At 50.4% G+C, this 20,968-nt stretch overlaps 1 protein-coding gene across 1 annotated transcript; it reads right to left on the bottom strand.

Moving 5' to 3' along the window:
- Positions 1 to 2,006: 2,006 nt before the first annotated feature.
- Positions 2,007 to 4,600, bottom strand: LOC306815372 (uncharacterized protein; the record flags this gene model as incomplete). Its single annotated transcript, XM_079331941.1, has 3 exons — positions 2,007 to 2,177; positions 3,230 to 3,603; positions 4,111 to 4,600. The coding sequence occupies 3 exons, from the start codon at positions 4,598 to 4,600 to the stop codon at positions 2,007 to 2,009; spliced, it is 1,035 nt and encodes a 344-aa protein (XP_079188067.1).
- Positions 4,601 to 20,968: the final 16,368 nt, after the last annotated feature.

The following is a 20,968-nucleotide window of genomic DNA, read 5'->3' as shown; positions in this document are numbered from 1 at the left end:
ATAATATTAATTAATATTATTAAAATGCATTACTAGCAATAAAAAATAATAACATATATATATATAATATTACCCTATACATATATATGCAAATCTGAAAATCTATAAAAGTAACTAATATAACTATAAGAAGTCTAAAATGTATCTAAACAGAGGGTTCCACCTGCCCGATGGTCACAGGCTCTCCCCCGGTTTCTCCATGGCACGCAGGGCAGCCCTCTGGCAAGGTAGATCAGATGGATATCTGGAAGCAAAGGAACACCAGTCAATATTGGCCTCTGTCCATCTTTCCTTTGGAAGTTACTGTCCTTCTGTCAAGACTGTAAGAGAGGGCCTGAAGGCAGACTCTCAATTGGGAATTTCAGGGCTGCTCTTTAAAGAGCGGAATCCTTCCAAGTTTTCAAAACTTCTCAACTTCTGAAGTTTCCCAATAAACGTCACAGCACTCAGTGCAAATGGCTCCCATGAGAGCTTTGAAACACACAGTCCCAGCTCCCACAAGAAGCCCAGCCTTGTTCTTTCTCTGTGCTGACAGAGAGACCTCAGTCCTCACTGAAATGGCTGAGACTGAAGGGTGCTGTGAGCTGAGTTATGAATCCAAACTGGGATACCCAGCTTGGTGACACAAATCCCACAAGGTCAGGTTTATTCCTGGCTCTCTTGCCACACCAGAGGACTCAGTGTCAGAGCCTCTGGAGAAGCGAGGAGGGCAGGGCTTGGGGAGGTTGTCTCAGTGCAGGATTTGAACTAAAGGCATGGGAAACACCAACCCTGAAACCAAGAACTCAACTCTTCTGCTCTCCTGCCTGTCAGAGGCAGGCTCAGAGCAGCCCTTCACATTCTCTCTAAACCAATGGGGGCTCTGTCCTTACCAAGCTCCTCGGGTTCCTGGAAACTGTTCCCAGAGCTCTCAGTGCCAGGCAAACCTCCCTCTGCTGCAGCATTTGTTCAAGGCTCCCCTTCTGAAGGCTCAGAGGCAACATTAATATTCCCCTTGAAAGAGAAACAGAAAGAAATAAACCCTTCTGCACCAGTTACACAATGCATCCGTGGGCACACATACCTATCCTAACCTCTTTGTTCCTAACAAGAAATCTGGGCCACAAACCACCTTCAAAAGTCAGATTTTGACTCCTCCAACATGGTCCAAAAGCTGTCAAAGCTGACAATGCTGAATGTGGGGGTGACACTGAACACATGGATGGCTGCTAAGGAAGGAAGTCCTGCCAGTTCCTGGATCAGGGAGGTGCTTCCTCCCTCCACAGCCCTGTGCAGAACAGTCCTCATCCAGGCTGCAGCTTTGCTAGAGATGCTGGGAACACACATCTCTCCCATACAGATGCCCACCAGCAAGGTGATTGAGCTCTGGAACACTGGAGAGCAAGACTGGGCATTTTGCCCAGCTAAGGATTTCCCAGATAGAAACTGGACTGCAGGCACCACCTTACTGAGAGGACAAGAAAGCTGCAGCTCCAGCCCATCCCCAAACATGGCTCTGGGAGCACCTACACACACGGCAGGGCTCACACAGCAGCAGCAGCTGCAGCCCAGCCCTTGCTTTGCCTTGGCCTTCCAACACAAAAGAGGCAGAGCCCACATCTGCTGCTGCAACAGAGGCACCTCTCACATGCCTCTCCCTGCATGGGACACTTTGCCTTCAGTGCCATTCTCCAAACACTCTTCTTTCCCATCAAACAAAGACTGGTAGAATGCACAAAGCTTTCACTTCCTCATCACAAATGGCCCCACAGGAGGAATTCTTCCCAGGAAAAGGAGCACTCAAACTTGGCCAACACAGGCTCACACCTCTCATCCTCACTCAGGGGAGTGATTTTCTCATTCCTCTTCTTTTAGAAACCTTACTTTACCAAGAAAATCCTTCCCTGTCCATTCACAACTGAATTCAAGAAGCCTTTGCTTCTCAGCCAAGTAACAACTTGTAAAAGCTCCCAGTCAGTCCCTTTTCATCCCTGTTCAGCAGAGTTACCTGAGCAGAGGGAGACCTTTCAGGCGGGGAGGACTGAAAGCATCTCCTCCAGTGTCTCAAGCACTATGTCCAGATCCAGGGGGGGCAATTCCTCTTCCCCAGGAGTATCCAGAGCCACCTGGGGGCTCTCCATGGTGCATAACCAGCATAGCCAGCTGGCAGCACTGGGGGGCTGAAGTGCCTGGAGTGGCTGCAAGAGTTCAAACACATTGGTCAGGCTCCAGAATGTGGCTTTGGGACACGGAGCTCTATGCTGCCTTGATCAAACATCCACAGGAAGCACACAGCAACCTCAATTCCAGAAATGTACTCAAACTTCACAGGGGAATTGGGAGAGTGAGTTCTCCCTCTTAAAAATCTTTCTTCTAAATTATGTGTATGTATATGAAAGGATGGATTTTAAAATTGATCTACATATACACAAAAGCACTTTATAATCACTGCCTTTTCTATCTCCCCATCAGCTTTTGGAGTCGGTGGCTTTGCAGTTTCTCATAATAACAGACCACAGAAAGCGGATTCACCCAGGAAGAGCCCACACCTGCAGACACACATCCTAAACTTAAACTGTGAGTTTCTTCTAAAAAGTATCCTTGTGGGTGAGGCTGAATTCTATAGCTGCAGCTGCTCCAGGGATGCACAGAGCTCATGGAATTTTAATAACATTATTTGAAGGAGAGACAACCTGCAAACTCTCAATATCCTATCAGGGTCCTAGTTTGACTTCATTCCAAAAAAGAGTTTACCTGACACTGACCAGTCGTGGACAAAGGTTATTTGCCTTGCCCTTGCACCCCCTACAGAGAGGCTGTCTGGAAAATGCAAAGAACCCACTCCAAAACGGCAGCAAGGACAGAAAAAGCAGAATTGAGATTAATTTGTTGTCATGGTTGTATTTCCTAGCACACTTGACATTTCTACCTGACTTGCACTTGAGATCAACCCATGACAGAGCACAGCAGGAAAACATTTCAGTCAATTTCATGATTGTTCTGAAAAGCAAGGATAGAAACTCTTCCCCTACCTGATGGCCAGTAGGATGGCAAGTGCTGCTCAGGAAATGTGCAGCTGCTGCTCTCTGGAAACTGTCACCAAAGGGCTTTGGTGGTTCACGGGACCTCGTGGAATGACAGGCTCAGGCTGGAATTGAAATGTGTCTGTGCCTGGCTCCACTGATGAAGCCCCCAGAGGTCCAGAAGGTGACAAATGCTTCCTCAGGAGTTCTGGGGAAGCCTCACACACTTGAGCAGCTGCACTCATCCTGGAGGAGCCTGGAGGCACCTCTGAATCCCCAGGTGAGGCAGCACTGTTGGCTGGGCTGTGCTGCTCTGAAGATTTGCAGCTGCTGCCCTCTCGAAGGGCCCTGCAGGCAGCTTCAGGGTCGATGCGAACCAGCGGAATGGTGAGCTTGCGCAGATTAAATTTGCGGATGAGCTCCCTTGATGGTTCCACTGGTGAAGCCCCAAAAAGTCCAGAGGAGGCACAGACTTTCTTGGCAGCTGGTGGGGAAGCCTCAGACTCCTGAGCACCTGCACATTCCCTGGAAGGGCCTGGATGCAGCTCTGAATCCTCCCGTGAGGCAGCAGCAGCAGCAGTGAGGTTCTGGCCTGAGGGAGCTGTGCAGCAGTGAGGGAAGAAGAAAGGAAGCAAAGGGAAGGCTGGGTCACTATTGGGCTTTGCAAGGCCTTCGGCAGCAACCTTATTTCGGCCAGGGAAGATAAAATCTCCCATCCTCCCAAGCAGAGTGAGAAAGAAGTAATGAAAGAAAAAAAAACATTTTCTGGGGCCATTCAACACAGTTCCTTGCCTGCTTAACTCTCCCCTGTTGGTTCAACTGTCTTGGAAAACTGTCCTGCTGCCATTCCTTGGCAGGAAGCAACTGCCAGAAACCCAACTGCCAGGTCTCTTCCCTTCTATTCCAAAGGACCAGGAGGCTCCCTCCCACTGGGTCTGACCACGACCGAGCCCTCGGCTCACACGCACTCACGGAGAGCTCCCCAAGCATCCCAGGGCCGGGCACGGAGCAGCACCAGCCACGGCGCCGCTCCTGCCCCTGTGCCGGCCCCTGCCCACGGCCACAGCCCACGGCACCCTTGGCGCCCGCAGCTCGCAGCCCGTCTCACCGGCTCTGGGGGGCTGCCCGGCACAGCAGGCGGGCAGCGGCCGCTCCGTGTGCGGCTGCTGGAAGCGGCCGGGCTGCCGGCTGCGCACCTCCAGCCCCGCCGCCAGCCGCTGCCTGTTGGCCCTGGTCAGGCGCTGGATGCGGAGCAGCAGCTCGGGGCGGTCGCGCACGAAGTTGGCATTCGTGTAGTGGAGCCAGCCGCCGGCATCGCCCGGCACCTTGTGGAAGCCGTAGAGGTTCAGCTGGCGCACGAAGCTGCCGAAGTGCGTGGCTTGGAAGGAGTCCGGGCCCGGCCCCGCCCCTTCGCCGCCCGCTCCGTGGGCGCCGCCCGGGCTGAGCAGCTCCCGCTCCAGCAGGGAGCGGTCGATGAGCAGCCCCTGGCCCCGGCTGTCCCAGCGCACGGAGCGGACGCGGGGGCTGTTCGCCAGGCGCCACAGCTTGGCGGGGAAGGCGCCGGCGTTGAGCGCGGCGGGCAGCGGCAGCTCCGCCATGGCGCCGATCGCCGAGTGCGGCCACAACGCCGCGGCGCGCGGCCTGAGGGGGGCGCTGCGCTCGGCCCCGCTCGCGGCCCCGCGCGGGCCGGGCTCGGGTGGGTCGCGAGCAGAGTTCCCGCTGGGAGCGGACAAGGCCGGACGGGAGAGGGCAAAGGAAAAGAGACACTGCACACATTCTCTGGGCCCCTTTCCCAGCCAGCTGGCTGCTGCTGTCTCACTGCCTCTGCCTGTCTGCGGCAGATTTGGCACATTTCTCATTCTGTGGAGATGGAAGCAGCAGCAGGAAGGGGCAGCAATTCTGTCAGCATTTCCATCAGAGCTAAAGTCCTGCCGCCTGGAAGGATGTTGCTTTACCCGAGGGATTAATGGCTTACAGTGACAGTGAACTCACACTGCTGTCTTCACCAAGGGGTTTTGCATTTTTCCTTCCTTTTATTCTCTTTGTTTTTCCACAATCAGGGGAGAGTTAGAATGTAAAATCTCTCCCGCAGCCAAGTCTTGTCAATACAATCCAACAAAGTTGATCTTGCAATGACCTGCTTAGTGTCACTTATTTTTTTTTATTTAAACAAGAAAGTTTTCAGAGCAGGAAAAAATAGACCTATTTCTTCCATCTATTCTAATTCATGCCGGTTTTTTATTTCTTTATATGGTTAACCATGAAGGCTCAGGTGGTGGAATATTTGTATATTGGTGGAATGGCAGGAGCTCATCCCACACACACAGTGGATATTTTCCTTACATCCAGCCTGTCTTGAGTTCTGGCTGACTCTGCCTTCTCTTGCCTCCTCCCAGGTCCTTTGTGAGGAGCCCAGCCCTGTCCCTGCAGCCGCTGCCCTGTGGGTGACATGCTGGCACAGGGATTGTTGCTCTCATCACATTCTGGAGCATCTTTTGGAGTGAGTGTTTTTCAAGGTGCCCTGTCATCTTTTCCTCTGTGTGCTGGCTTTCTCTCAAAAATTGAAACCCACTACCCAGAAAATCTCTTCCCATTTCATCTTACACAGCTTCAGACAGAGCCTGAATTAGGAATGCTCCTCCTCGCTGGGATGGTGTTTGTCTTTCTTTAAACACAGTGTAACAAACCTCACAAAAATTGTCCCAGCAACTGAATTACAACGAAATTTCTAATGAGGAGGCCAAAAGGAGAAGACAGGAGTTCAGAAAAGAAGGGACATCTCTCTTCATGTTGCATGGCCCTTATTTCCCTCATGTCCATTTATGTGCTGCTTCATCCAGAAAAGCCTCTTTCTTCAGGCCTCCTTTGCACTCTCTATGGGTCATTGCAGTCAGTTGTTTTTGTTGGCTGCTCAGGAAAATTCTCACTAAATAGAACCCCACATGTCCCACAGTTTTGTAGCCTAGTGAGGTCAAACATTTACAGTCCAAATTATATTTTAATCAATAATGGCCAACATTAAAAATCCAATTTTTTCTAAGTAGTGCTTAGTGAACACATTCCTGAAATTGTGCCCCCTCACTACTTCAAAACAAACTAAGCAAAGAAAAGAAATAATTTAAATTGTGGATTGATACAGTGTGCTGATAAGAGAACTAACCTGGAAAATTCTGGAATTTATTAATGGCCTACCATGGAGGATATTCAGGTGCATGCTGTGTACAGGACAATTCTACTGCTCCACTCTTTTGAGTAGTTCTCAGAAATATTCCTAATAAAGAAGACATTGGTAATTCTGTGCAGATAACAGAACTGAGATCTGCAGATGCACACATGTGCAAGTTCTCTGTAATACAAGAAAACATACTGGAATTTGTGAACAGGTGCTATTCCACCATTACTTGAAATTGCACTGCAGCATAACACCACCACAAATCCCAGCTATTCATCTTTGTGCATCACTGAACATTAACATTTCCCAAATATCTTTTTCAAGAGCACCTGTGCTCTGTAATTTTATGGTAACACAATGAAGAATATGACAGATTTAGTTTCATGCATCTTCCTAAATTCTCATTTATTATCTGCAGTAATTAGACTATTGTTTACCTGCTCTATTTTTGTAGAGGATGTAATTGCAAAGTGAATTTAAAGCACGCTTGGCTTATCATTCTGCTGAAACCCAAACAGGCTTTCCTTTGCTAAAAATAGCTGAAATTGTTCTTTATGTAGCAAATTCAATTCAAACTATGCAAACATAAACACCAGATTAAAATTTCTACATGTGCAAGAATACATATGTAAAATGAGCCCATGGAAATGGAAGTTATATCTTGTCAGTGAAAGGCAATACAAGATTTCAGTCTTACCACCAGCAACACTCTATTCCAGAAGAGCAACCAGTGAAAGTGCTGAAATATTTGCTCTCTGTGATCATCTGTAACCAGGCAGGTGTTCTCACAGCTGTCTACAGCATCTGTCTCACTTTAATCATTTGGCTGATATTTCAAGAGGAGAAAAATATCTCATGGAAAAGAGCTGTATTTTGAGTGTATACCAAGCTAGAAAAGCTTGTGCCTTAAAAAACGACAACAAAATTACACTTGATATAACCCAGCTGGAAAATTTAACAAGTCCCATTAGATCTCTACTGCTCTGTAGGTAGATGCTGCTACATTGCATCAGGAGTCTTCTGACTTTACTAGGGGAGAGAAATGCTCTATTGCTACTGAAATTCACTTTCTTTGAAGTCAGCTGGGTTAACAATAGAAATATTTTCCCAAAGCCAGTGCTGCTGCTAACGATGCAGCAATGTGTGATCTGCACACATATTATGGGTTTGGAGGAGAGCTTGGTGCTGTGGGAAAGCTGGTGAGAACACATTTGGGGTTTGCTCCTGAAAAGTCCTAAGCACAGCCACAGCAATTTCAGTGGAAGTTGAGAAGGCTCACAGCCTTTACACAAAGGAAGGGCTTCCTGTAAGGCTTTCCTTGCCTCTATTTGTTTAATCCCCAAGTGCAGCATTTTTCTATGACATTTCTCTTCTGACATTAATTCTCCATCCTGGCACTTGCTTTAAGGAAAATGTTGGTGTGGTATGACAGGACTGGAGTCCTGAGTTCAAATCTCATGGCACTATGGATGGGGCACTTTCTTTTCATCAAATTATACCACAGTCATTTTAGAATTAATCTGATAGTGAGTTGCTGAGTCCATGGACATCCTTTGCATGGATATCTCAAGAGAACTGGGTCCTAAACCCTTTATTGATCTCCTGTAGGCATGCATATGCTGTTGGATGTATTCAAGAGCATGGAAATACCATTGCTAAATTGCTTTCAAGGCACTTTATTGCAGCAATTATACTTGAGCCTATAATACCCAGATAAAAGGAAAAGTAGAATAACCTCTAAATGGCCAAGGAAAGAATTACATTCATTACTGAGTGCTCTATGCAGCTCACTTAGAAATATGACAGGAGTTGCCACAGAGCATACCAAGACCTTCTTGAATTACTGTTCTTTCCAAGGACTTTGCAATAAACATATGATTAATCCCTCCTGTTGAAATTATAAAGTTTTAATTTGTTGCTTTTCTTAGTCAAATATAAAACTGGGACAACTTGACAAGTAACAGGGTTTGCATGTAGCAAAAGCTGTATCTACTTTTGATGCCTTGTGTGGAATATTATCTTTGCTACAGATCTGATAAAAAAGCACTTAGATATCAATATTTTTATAATATGTGTTTTAAAGGCAGGATAATTCTATTATGCTTTTTTGCCTGGCAGTAACAAAGTGTCCTTCAAATCTTATTTCTGAATATAAACTGAACCATGATTTTCAGGGTCTTCTATTACTGTCCAGTAATATATTACACAAAAGTTCTTATTCAGGAAATGCTTCTAAGTACAAAAAATGAATTTCAAAGTATTTTTCCCCAATATACCTTATACTATATAGTACAGGTGCACAACCCAATACTGCAGCCCCCCCCCGGACCGAGCAAAAATTTTCAAGGTGGATTTTTGAGGTGATTCCCCAAATTCTGGGAGATTTTGAGGCCAAACCCCCCATTTTGGCTAAAACCACCTTATCACACATGTATTTTGGGGGCTCCCTTCACCATTTTTGAGGTGAAATTCCCCATTTTTTTCCCCAAATTTCCCTTTGGTTTTTTTTAAATTTATTTTTATTTTTTAGGGTTCCCCCCTCCCCTAATTTCGAAAACCTCCCCAGAAAATTCCAAATTAATTCCCAAAACTCCACCCGATACAGGGGAAGGTTCTGGTGGGGGTTAATGATTTTAGAGGGATGAGGAAGGTCCCAAAATTTTTGGGCTCTTCCCGCGAGTCCTGGGTGTCCTGGGGGGTCCCCAGGGGTCTCGGTGCCCTCCAGCATCTCCTTGTAGCAGCACTTAAAAAACTGACCCAGGGAGGGAAATTCTGGGACGAAGAACTGAAACAAAAAAAAAAGCTAAAAATGAAAAAATCCCTCCCCCCATCCAAGAAAGGAAAAAAATCCTGAAAAAACTGGAAAAAAACCCCGCCAAAACAAAACAAACCAAACCAAAAACAAGGAAAAAACCTAAAGAAACCACGAACCCAAAAAAAGCCCACAAAATCTACAAATGCCCCCCAAAAAATCCCATAAAAACCCCCTCAAAACCAACCCCCTCCTAAAACCCTCAAAAAATGCCCAAAACACTAAAAAAATAAAAAAGTATTTTTAAAATCCCTAAAGAATGCCATAAAACAACCTTAAAAACATTCCACAAAACCCCAAAATCCCACTTTAAATACACCCAAAAACGCCAAAGTCCCCCAAAGGCTCCCCAAAAATATGATATATCCTTTACAAAACCTCAAAAACCCACAAAATAGAAATAAATTCCTTTAAAATTCCAAAAAACGCAAAAAAAAAGAAACAAAAACTTGAAAAAATCCCTAAAAAACACCCCAAACCCACCTTATAAAGACAGTTACAGGGTAGGGTTGGTTGTGTAGGAGCATGCAGGGGAAGACAGAAGGAAAAGAAGGGAAGGGAAGATAGGGAGAGAACAATAGAGAAAAAGAAACATAGAAGACAAGAAGCATAAATGAAAAGACAAAGACAGCCCGAACCGCCCACCAGCAGCGTCGAGGAGCAAATGGCGCCGCTGGACTCTCCCCGCCGTTTAAATCCCCTCAGCCCCGCCCCGCGCATGCGCTCTGGGTCCCCGCGCACCCGTGCAGGCCCCGCCCCCGGGCCCCGCCCCGCCAGCGCGCTTTAATTGCGGCAGAGCCGCTCCCGCCCCGCTCCATCCGGGAATGCTCCTCCTGGATGGGGCGGGATCCTCGCCCGGAGCGCTGCGCCGAGTCCAGCCCAGGGACTGCTCCCGGTGCTGCGTGGAGCCCGAGGTGCTCAGGTGGTACCAGGGGCCGGTTCTGGGTTTTGGCGGTGTCCGCTGGGGGTTCGGAGCGGTGCCGCCTCTCCCCGGGCCGGCAGGGTGCGGATCGCGGGATCGGGGCCGGGATCGGGACCGGGATCGCCGCGGGCAGCAGGAGCCGCCCCGGGACGGGCGCTGGGGCCGAGCCCGGCGCTGCCGCTCCTGCTCCGGCCGCAGCGTCCATGGGACTCCGGGCACGATCCCGCTGCGGCCGCGGGGAGCCGGGGCTCTGCCGGGAACCGCGCCCGGAGAACGGCGGCGGAATCTCCTCGTGCAGGCGCTGGATCGTGGCTGGAACCGGCCGGGGCACGGGGAGCGCCGTGCCAACCCTGGGAGCCCCAAATCCCGCCGCTCCCGGTGCCCCCATCCCGCGGGGGTGCAAAGTCCCCGCAATCCTCAGCGGAGAGCAGCGCCCGGCTCCCCCTTCCCCGTGTCCGCACAGCCCCGGGGCTCCTGCCCGCCGCACCCCTGCGGAACGAGCGGGGCTGGATCACGGGAGGAGCCGCTCAGCCGGGGCCGGGCACGGTTCCACTCGGGCTGCTTCTCCAACACCTGCCAGGTGAGATGCTGCCCCTCCCCCTTGCTCTGCAACTCAAAAATGCTCTGCAATGGTAAAACCTCTTCTCTTAAAATTCAGCTGAGAACTTTCCTATTTATTTCCAGATTACAGACTATATTTGGGTTGAGAGGGATCCTAAAAATGTGACTCTCAAGTACATGGTACATTTGAGAATTGAGCTCACAACCTTAGCATTACCAGGACCCTGCTCCAACCGACTGAGCTACTCTATGGGTTATGAGCATGAACCTCCTAAGGATGGGAATTCTTGGCACCAGCAAGGGAACTGCAGCTCCTCTTCTGCTAAAGCTGCTTTACACACCAACCCCTGCCATGGCTGTAGGGTAGAACAGGCTGGTAACCAACATGACAGCACCAAATTCTTCCCATAACCCTGATTTTCCTGGCCTTTCTAGGATTCCCCCAGCATCTGTAAATTTGCTCTTGCAATGTCCCTTTGCATGGAGAAATGAGCAGAACACGTCCTGAGGCTTCCCTTGCTGCATGATCAAAGTTCCTCTGGAGAGTGGCAGAGGGCATTTCCTGCAGGTGAGCCTTGTCAAAATGATGGCAGCTGCTGAAGCTGGGGCTGTATTTGTGGCCCAGAGCTGCACAGAGGCCTCAGTGTCTCCTGCTCGTTGCCAGCAATGTTCCTTGGTGTTTGTGTGTGTCCCAGCTGCAGGGAATGTGGGGCAGGAGGAGGCTAGGAGCCCCTGAAAGGGACCCAGCAGCTCTTGTCCTTGGGCTCTGCAGGGGAGGGGCTGTGCCCAGCACATGTCCCGGGGATGGCGCTGGGGTGCCCGGCCAGCGCTGGCACGGACACGGCTCAAGGGCTGCCCGTGGCTCCTGGGCCAGGGGCTGCTCTGAACAGGCACCTGGAGATGCTTCAGCCTGGATACAGGCCACTGACAGCCCAAAAGCACCCCAAGGAACAGCTGGCATTTCCTGGTGATGGCAGCACGGGCTGCTTGCAGAGGGGCTCAGACAGCAATTCCTGGTTCCAGCCTCCCAGTGCTCCCATGAAGCTGCCAGGTATGTCCCAGCCACCCCAAATCCCTTCCCTTCCAGCCTGAGGCCATCACCCAGCAGCAGCATTAAAGCCAAGGCCATCTTCCCTCACAGATATTCAATCCCAAGCATTAGCCTGCAGAGATGCCTTAACATCAAAGGTTTGGGTGGGATGAAGTTTTGTTTGGATGAAGGTGGAAGTTTCCAGGGAGCCAGGTGGAAGTGCAGAAGGGATGGAAAGCTTTCACAGGTGGGTCCCACTGGAGGCAGGGATGTGCATCCTTTCCTGAGGGAAAAGAACTCACAGTGGCCACTGCTGCAGCTCTGAAAGAAACTGATGTCCTCCCATGGGGCTGCCTTGGCACGGGCTGGGAGCGCCTCTGGCCCTGCCTTCTCCTGCTTGAACACATCACCTGGAGCCTGAGCTCAGGGGGGCTAAATCAGGTGAATTCCAGGCAACTCTGTCAAGTGCCCCTCAGGGACATGGGTGGGGCTGGGGAATGAAGGTTTAAATAGCAAATTCTTTGGAATATATGCCTGTCCCGATGCTGCTGAGCTTCCTTGGAAGCTCTGCTGGTTCCTGGCACAGCTGGTATTCAAGCAGCAGCTCTGCATGGGAATATCCACCCTCCATGAGGCACTGTGAGGTTAGGGCAGTGGGAATTGAGCAGGGAATTTGGGGCTATGGGATAATTAATGGGAACTAGCAAAGCTGTCAGTGAAACCCAAATCTGGGCACCGCACAGAGAACAATCTTTGTGCTGCCCTGTCAGCTCAAGGCCCTGGGCTGGGAAGTTTTGGGAGTCAAACATATGGAATTATACAAATCCCTGACTCCAGGCTGTGATCACCCAGAGAGATAATTCAAGTCCCAAACATTTCTTCCATAATCCAATCTGATGGAAAGTACCCTGTGCCTGCCTGGAGCTCTGACTTTGCTTTTCCTACCAGCTCCTGAGCAGTGTCAGGGCCACCACGAGGGCTTTAAAATCCAGATAAACCCCAAATCCCACCCAGTGACTAATCCAAGTGAAGAACTGCATTGTTGTCTGCGGGATCTCTTTGTGTTCTCGGACGGTTCTTAGGGACAAACTCCAGAGCCCAGTATAAGCTGATGGTTACAGTAACAATTTATTACACACACAGAGAGGGCGTGGGTATTGAGAAATCCTACCGAGGGCTGCCTGCTACAGCCCAAAGTAGGACAGGAATTGGGAATGGGATATTGGGATAGAAAAAGGATAATATAATGAAGGGAGGGAGGAAGAAAGAAATGAAAAGCAGAGGGTAAGTGTGAGGAGGAGAGAAAGGAGGGTGAGGGATTACAAGAGAGAGAGAGGGAGGGGGAGTGAGGAGTGAGGAAAGAGAAGGGAAATGAGGGAAGTAAGTAAGGTAAGAGAGGGAAAGAAGTACGAGAGGTAAGAGAGAGAGAAAAAGAGTAAGAGAGAAGAGAGCGACTTCCCATTTACAACACTTTAAATTTCTTTCTACTATGAATATTTAAATTTTCACTAACCAATCTAATACAAAATACAAATTCTGTAGCATTTACATACAGCCTATAGGAGTTTTTGTATTACCATAGTGTGTTGTACTTTAACCTTTAACAAGGACTTTGACCCGTTTGTAGCAGGAGTCATTGTTTCATCCAGGAGGGGATTACCTAGCAGGCCACTCCATTGTCTTCTAGTTACTGAGTAACTAAAGCTTGGTGTCTCGAAAGTGGCTATCATTTCAACATCATTTTCAGAATTTATGCTTTCATATTTGTGGGGTTTCATCATTTCATTCTCCCCAACACATGGAATACCTGAAAACTGTCCCAAAACACCCCAAATCCAGGAGCAATGCCCCAAAATACCAGAGAAACACCTCAAAACCACCCCTGAATACTTCACTACTGCCTCAAAACCCCAGAGAAATGCCTCAAAACCACAACTCAATACCCCAAACTGCCCAGAAATGCCCCAAATTCCTTCAGGCCGCCCCAAAAATCCTATGGGAACACCCCAAAATCCCATAGAAATCCCCTAAAATCCCACCAAACCACCCCAAAATCTCTCCAAACCACTGCAAAATGCTATAGAAACACTCTAAAATCCCTCCAACCCCCCCCCAAAATCTCCCAATGCTGCCCCTAAAATCCCAGAATTGCCCAAAATCAGATCAAAATACAAAAAAATCCCAGAAAACTGTCCACAAATCCCATTGAACTGACCCTAAATCCCATACAAATACTCCAAAATCCCCCAGAACCGCCCCAAAAATGGTCCTGACCCTGTCCCAAAGCTTCCACCTGCCCCCACTCTCCCAGGTAAGTTCAGCTCAGCCCAAATCCTCCATTTTTTCCCTCAAATCCTCCCTTTTTATCCCAAATCTTCCTTTTTTTTTTAATTCTAGATCTTCCTTTTTTATCCCAAATTCCTTTTTTATCCCAAATCCCCGCTTTTTAATCCCAAATGTCCTTTTAAGACCCCAAATTTGCCTTTTCATAGACCAAATCTTTTTGTGCGTCCCAAATCCCTTTTCCCACCTCAAAATCTCCTTTTCCCACCCCAAATCCCCTTCTTCCACCCAAGGTCCTTTCCTGTCTACCCCAAATCCTTTTTCCCACCAAAAATCCTCAATCCCCACCCCAAATCCCCCTTTCCTCCCTCCAAATCTCCTTTTCCATCCCAAAATCTCCTTTTCCCACCCCAAATCGCCTTTTCAGGTTTCCCCAGGTGTTTTTGGGATTCCACTGGGGTTTTTGGGGTTTTTCCCAGCATTGTACCCAGGGTCTCTGCAGACATTGCACCAGGAGCTGCCCCCACCCCAAATGAATCCCAAATCAACCTTAAATCAACCCTAAATGAACCCAGCTGTGTTCCCCAGGGTTGGAGTGGTTTGGGAGGGCAGTTTGGTGGGTTTGACCCCAAAGTTTGGGGACGGGAGATGTTTGGTCCTAAAGTTTGGGGGAGGTTGACACCCCAGGGTTTGGGATCAGAGAGTTTGACCCGAAAATTTGGGGATCAGGGGCATTTAACCCAAATTTTGGGATCAGAGGGGTTGGACACTCCAAGTATTTCAAACAACAGAGGTTGGAAATTGGGGGAGTTTAACCCCAAAGTTTGGGGTCTGGGGGGTTTTGATCCTCAAACTTGGGGTCAAGGGTGTTTTAGACCTCAGGATTTGGGGTGGTTTGACACCAAATTTTGGGGATTTGGAGGATTTTACCCCAGAGTTAGCAGTTGAGGGCTGAGATCCTAAAATTTGTGATCAGCGGGGGGGGGGGGGGGGGGGGGTTTGACACCCCAGGGTTTGGGTTTGGGGGGTTTTTGACCCCAGAATTTGGTGATCAGGGGGCTGAATCCCAAATTTCAGGATCAGAGGTGTTGGACACCCCAAATACTTCAAACCCCAACGTTTGGGGATTGGGGAGTTTTGACCCCCCTCAATTTGGGGTGAAGGTTGAGATCAAAACGATTCCCTGGAAACAGCAGAGAGACTGGGAACAGGAACAGGGTTGGGAATGGGAACGGGATCAGGATTGGGAACGGGATTGGGAATGGAAATGAAATAGCGATTGGGAATGCAATCAAGTTTGGGAATGGGAACGAAATCAGGATTGGGAAAGGGATCAAGATTGCAAATGGGATAGGGATCAGAAATGGGAATGAGATCGGGAATGGGATCGGGATTGGAATGAGAATAGGAACAGTATTGGGATCAGGAACAGGACTGTGAATGGGAAGGGGAATAGTAAGAAGATTGAGAATGGGATCAGGAACAGGAACGAGTTAGGGATTGGGAAATGGATTGGGAATGGGAACAAGTTTGGGAAGGGGAACAGGAACGAGATAGGGATTGGGAACAAGATCAAGGTGCTAAAGCCGTGATATAAATAGGTGCCTTGGGTGGGAAATCTCAAATTGGAGATCCAAAACCAGTACAGGCAGGAACAACTTTTCCTGCCTGGGAACTGGAATTCCAGACCCTGGCAGTGTGATCCATGCAGGACCATCCAGACTGGCATCATGGGGGCTGGATCACATGGACTGGGATCCTCCTGACTGGGACTGCACAGACTGGAACCAGACAGATCAGGGCCTTCAAGACTGGGATTGTACAAACTGGGACCATATGGTCTGGGATTGTACAAACTGGGACCATATGGACTGGGATTGTACAAACTGGGATCATATGGACTGGGATTGTACAAACTGGGACCATATGGACCGTTCTGGCTGCACCAGGACCATGTGAACCGATGGGACCCTGCCCCACCCAGGGGTCCCTCCCAGTCCCGTTCGGGAGCGCAGCCAAAACTCCCCGGAGTGAACGCGGAGGTCCCAGTCTTGGAGCAGTCCTGGAGCGCTCCTGGTGCTGAATCTGATCCTGGTGTTGATCTCAATCCCAGAGCAGGGCTGGTCTTGGTCTCAGTCTCAGTCCTATATGGGTGCTGGTCTCAGTGCTGGTTCTGTTTTCAGTCTTGGTCTCAGTCACAGTCTCGGAGTGGTTCTGGTCCCAGTGCTGGATCCGGTGCCAGTGCTAGTCCCAGAGTGCTCATAGTGCCAATCTCAGTCTCGGTGCTGGTTCTGGTGCCGGTGCTGGTCCCAGAGTGCTCATAGTGCCAATCTCAGTCTCGGTGCTGGTTCTGGTGCCGGTGCTGGTCCCAGAGTGCTCATAGTGCCAATCTCAGTCTCGGTGCTGGTTCTGGTGCCGGTGCTGGTCCCAGAGTGCTCATAGTGCCAATCTCAGTCTTGGTGCTGGTTCTGGTGCCGGTGCTGGTCCCAGAGTACTCATAGTGCCAATCTCAGTCTCGGTGCTGGTTCCGGTGCCGCTCTCAGTCTCAGTCCCAGGGTTGTGCCGCTCCCAGTCCCAGAATTCTCCCGGTGCTGGTCCCAGTGTTGGTGCCGGTCTCAGTCTTGGTCCCAGTGCCAGTTCTGGAGCCCATTTTGGTCTCGGTCTCCATACCAAAGATTTTAGGCCTGTTTGGGTGATTTTAGAATAAACTGGGCAGTTTTAGGTTGGATTTTAGGCACCATTTGGACAATGTTAAGTGCATTTTCAGGATTTTAGACCCCTGTGTGTGGAATTTGAGGCCCCTTTGGCTGATTTCAGGCCAAACCTGGTGGATTTAGGCTGCATTTGAGGCCCTTTTGGGTTATTTTAGGCCAAACCTGGCCCTTTTAGGACCTGGTGACTTTTGGCCCCGCCCCTTTCCCCTCACAGTTCCCGCCCTTCTTTGGCCCCTCCCCTCCCTGTTCGGAACAGGGGAGGAGGAGGAGGAGGGAGGAAGCGGCAGCAGGAGCAGGAGGAGAGAAGGAGCGAATCAACCGCGCTAACCCGGAGCTCCCTGAACTCGCAGCCCCCCCGGGACCATCGCCCCACATCCCAGGTGCCCGGGGAGGGGGAGCTCGCCCCAAATATCCCGAGGGGGGGGTCCCTGGGTTTGGGGTGTTTTGGGGGGATGTTTGGAATTTGCAGCGCTCCAGAGCCGAGCCGCAGATGCCCCTCAGGGGAACATCGGGGGGTCCCCGGGAGGTGTTTTTGGGGGTCCCGGTGGCGGCAGAGCCCCGGCGGGGGCGGGGGGATGCGGGTCTCCCCGCAATGGGGGTTGGGCTTCCCGGGCCGGGCCCTGCGAGCTCTGCCGGGGCCCGTGGGGACCGCGCGGGGCCGGCGGCATCGGCGGGGGGACACCGGATTGGGGGAGCCCCGGGAGAGCCGCGGCTTCCCTGAGCGGGACCCCAGAGAGAGGAGAGCCCCAGAACCCCAAAGCGGGACCCCGAGAGGGGGGAGGGACCCCTGGGATTGCCGGGACCCCGGCGGGGGTGCTGGGGCTGGAGGGGCGCGATGGCCGCAAAGGGGTTCGGGGGTCCCAGTGCCGGGAATGGCTGCTCCCAGTATGAGCCCGGTCACTCCCAGTATGATCCTGGTCACTTCCCCTCGGTGCCTGCGGGATCCCTGTTGCTCCCAGTATGAACCCAGTCATTCCCAGTCACTCCTATTGTGACACTCTTTGCCCCCAGCAGGGTCCCAGTTGCTGCCAGTTCCTCCAGCTTTTGTCAAATGTGTTCCCAGTTCTCCCAGTTGCCCCTAGTACAGTCGCAGTCACTCCCAGTATGATGCCAGTGGCCCCCACTGTGATCCCAGTTGCTCCCTGTCAAAGCCAACATGACCCCAGCAGCCTCCAGTAAGATCCCTGTGACCCCCTGTCTCTCCCACTGTATCCCAGTCACTCACATTTCCTCCCAGTTAGTCTCAGCATGGTCCCACTCACTCCTAGTTGTCTCCAGCACGATCCCAGCTGTTCTTAGTGTGGTTCCAGTCCCTCCAGTATGGTTACAGACACTCCCAGTATATCTCAGTTGCACAGTATTGTTCTAGTTACCTCTGAATGATCCCAGTCTTTCCCAGTTACTCCCAGTTGCCTCCAGTATGACCCATTTCTGTCAGTTGCTCTAAGTATAGTCCCACTTATACCCAGTATGATTCTAGTTGTGGTGGCAGTTCCCTCACCATATTTCCAGTAGCTTCCAGTTGATCCCAGCTGCTCCCAATGTGTCCATGTTTGCCTCCCAACATGGGCCCAGTAGCTCCCAGTAACCCCCAGTCAGGTTCCATTCACACCCATTGTAATCTGAGTGGCTCTCAGGATGATCCCAATACAACCCATAGTCACTCCCAGTATGGCCCCAGTTACTTCTGCTACAATCTCAGTTGCTCCCAGTATGATCCACTGCACCCAGTCACCCCAGTATGATCCCAGTCATTCCCAGTATTATTCCAGTCATGCCCAGAGTGACTCCCTGTCACTCCGAGTGTGGGCCCAGTTGCTCCCAGTCACCTCCAGCATGGTTCCAGTCACAAACAGCAATTTTCCAGTCACTCCCAGTCTGATTCCAATATGATCCCAGCCAGTTCCCATAGCATCCCAGTACGGCTCTGGCACAGGCATAGCTGCTCCCATTATTATCCAATGTGGTTCCAGTTCTTCCCATTTACCCCCACTATAGTGTCAGTCTTTCCCAGTATATCCCAGTTGCTGCCAGCATGTTCCCAGTCACTGCCAGTTGCCCTGAGTTTGTTCTAGCCAGATCCCAGTTGCTCACAGCCACTCCCAGTCACGCTCTGTGCAGTCCCAGTTGTTGCCAGTATGATCCCAGTGTCCCTCAGCATGCTTGCAGTAATTCCCAGTCACTCCCAGTGCCAAGAACAGGAGCCTGGTGCAGGCCCATGGCCCCTGCCCGGCCCCAGCAGGAGGGAGGGCTCTGAGCCCAGGGCTGCTGGCAGGATGGGCTGCTGTGGCCAGCTGGGGGCCTGTGAGCAATGCCCAAAGCCTTGTGCTCTCTGCAGCTGGCCAAGGGCAGCAGCAGGGCTGAAGGGTTCGTGTGGCACAGGCAGCCCGAGCTGTGGAGCCCTCAGGCCCCCGTGGCAGAGGCGCCCTCAGGAACGGCACCGGGACTGGCACCGGCTGTGGGGATTGGTTGTGGCTTTAGATCTTCCCAGAGCAGAGCAGCTGCTGGCTGCTGTAAAGTTGTTCCTTGTCAAGGCACGTCAGGCTCCAAAGGCAAAGAGCCCAAGGCTCTCCAGTCCCTGTTCAATCTCTCTGCCATAAAGTCCCGATGGAAGCAGGAGCAGCTCTCTGCTGCAAGAGGTGGAAGCTGCGGCTGGTGCAGAGTCTCCAGAGGCAGATGCTCCCTGGCCTTTCTTCTTCTGTTCTTTTCTTCTTCATCTTCCTCTTCTTCTTCTCTCACGTGCTGGTAGTGGTGATGAGGATGGTGGTGGTGGAGAAAGAGAGAGCGATGACAGAGGAGCGAGAGAGAGCACTGGCTCCAATACACAGATTTTTATTGACAAATTACCCAATGAACCAAAAGCAAGCACCTGAAGCATTTCCTCCTAAACCTATTAGAATTTCATAATACTAAAGTCTACATATAACTTGTGCATATGGCCTATCTGTTCTATGTAAGAATATATAAAATATTCCTACGGTCATTTTATTTTGTCTAGAACTAAGTTTTTAATGCAGCCACTATTTTATAGGAGATTCCACAGCTTTTGTTTTTTTATGGTATTTAAAACATATTTCTACATACTTCACACTAAGACTTATACTTTTACTTCATATCTATGCTACTTAATATTTCTAATTCCTTATACTAAAACTTAGACCTCTATTTAATGTCTGTGGTTTCCTGTATTTTAACTTCACAAAATATTTTAAATTTAATTCTTGCATAATGTTTGCTTTTGGAGGGGGTCAGAGAGGCTTGTCTGTTCCACTCCAACAACCGGGAATTGGGACAGGGACAGAGAGAGGGGACTGGGAAAGGGACTTCAGAACTGGAATGACAACAGGAACAGGGATGGGAATATGGGAACAGAACGGAAATATCAAAAGAGAAATTGGGAAGAAAATATGGAATGGAGATTTAGAATATGGGACAGGTGAACAGACATGGGGATAGGGCAACAGGATTGGGGAATGGGAATATGAGAAAGGTGGACTGGAATATAGAAATGGGAAATGGAACGGGATCATGGAATACTAGAAGGGGATAACAGGACAGGGAATATGGGACTGGGAATCTGTGAACAGTAACCAGGGCAGAGAATACAGGACAGGGAATGATACCTGGAATGAGAATTCTGAAACTAGGACGGTGGGCAGGAGAGTTGGTGAGATGGGAATGGGCTGGTGGCAAGCGCAGCGACAGTGGGGAGAGAGGATCCTGGACCGGGACTGACAGCATGGATAGCCGGGTCAGGGGGAAATGGGGAGGGTGTCAGGGCAGGGGGTCCTTGATCAGCTGCCCCAGAACCTCCGTCAGCATCTCCCAGTGCAGCAGGAGCCACTGGGCCAGGGGTGACCAAAGCCACGAGCAACCCCCAAGGAAACCTGAAGTCCCTGAAACAGAGAGTCCCCCACACCCTCTGGAAGATCGCCCTGTGTCTGCAGGCATGTCTTAGTTCAAGGTCTTCATTTTTACCCCAGTACTGGGTGTCTGGGAAGGACAAAGAGAATGCAAAGAAAATCCAGGTCACAGGGAGCCAGCACGAAGCTTTTCCTGCACTCAGGGCACTCACAGGGCTTCTCTCAGTGGAGACTCCGTTGGTGTCTGGTCAAGTGAGAGCCCTTGAGAAGCTCTTCCCACACTCGGGACACTCGTAGGGTCTCTCCCCAGTGTGGATGCGCTGGTGCCTGATGAGGTGGGAGTTTTTCTTGAAGGCCTTCCCGCAGTTGGAGCAGGAGAAGGGCCTCTCATCCCTGTGAGTGCGATAGTGCCCAGAAGGCTGGAGCTGCTCTCAAACCTCTTCCTGCATTTATTACACTCGTAGGGTCTTTCCCCTGTGTGGCTCCTTTGGTGCACAGTCAGGCTGAGCTGTCAATGAATCGCTTTCCACCTCCTACACTCATAGGGCCTCTCCCCAGTGTGGATCCTCTGGTGCACAGTCAGGTTTGATATCTGCCTGAATCTCTTCC

This window comes from Erithacus rubecula (genome assembly GCF_903797595.1).
Source record: "Erithacus rubecula genome assembly, contig: scaffold_1204_arrow_ctg1, whole genome shotgun sequence".
In the NCBI taxonomy this organism is placed as follows: Eukaryota; Metazoa; Chordata; class Aves; order Passeriformes; family Muscicapidae; genus Erithacus; species Erithacus rubecula.
Note: the sequence above shows the minus strand (reverse complement) of the source record. Positions and strands in the feature narration are given on the sequence as shown.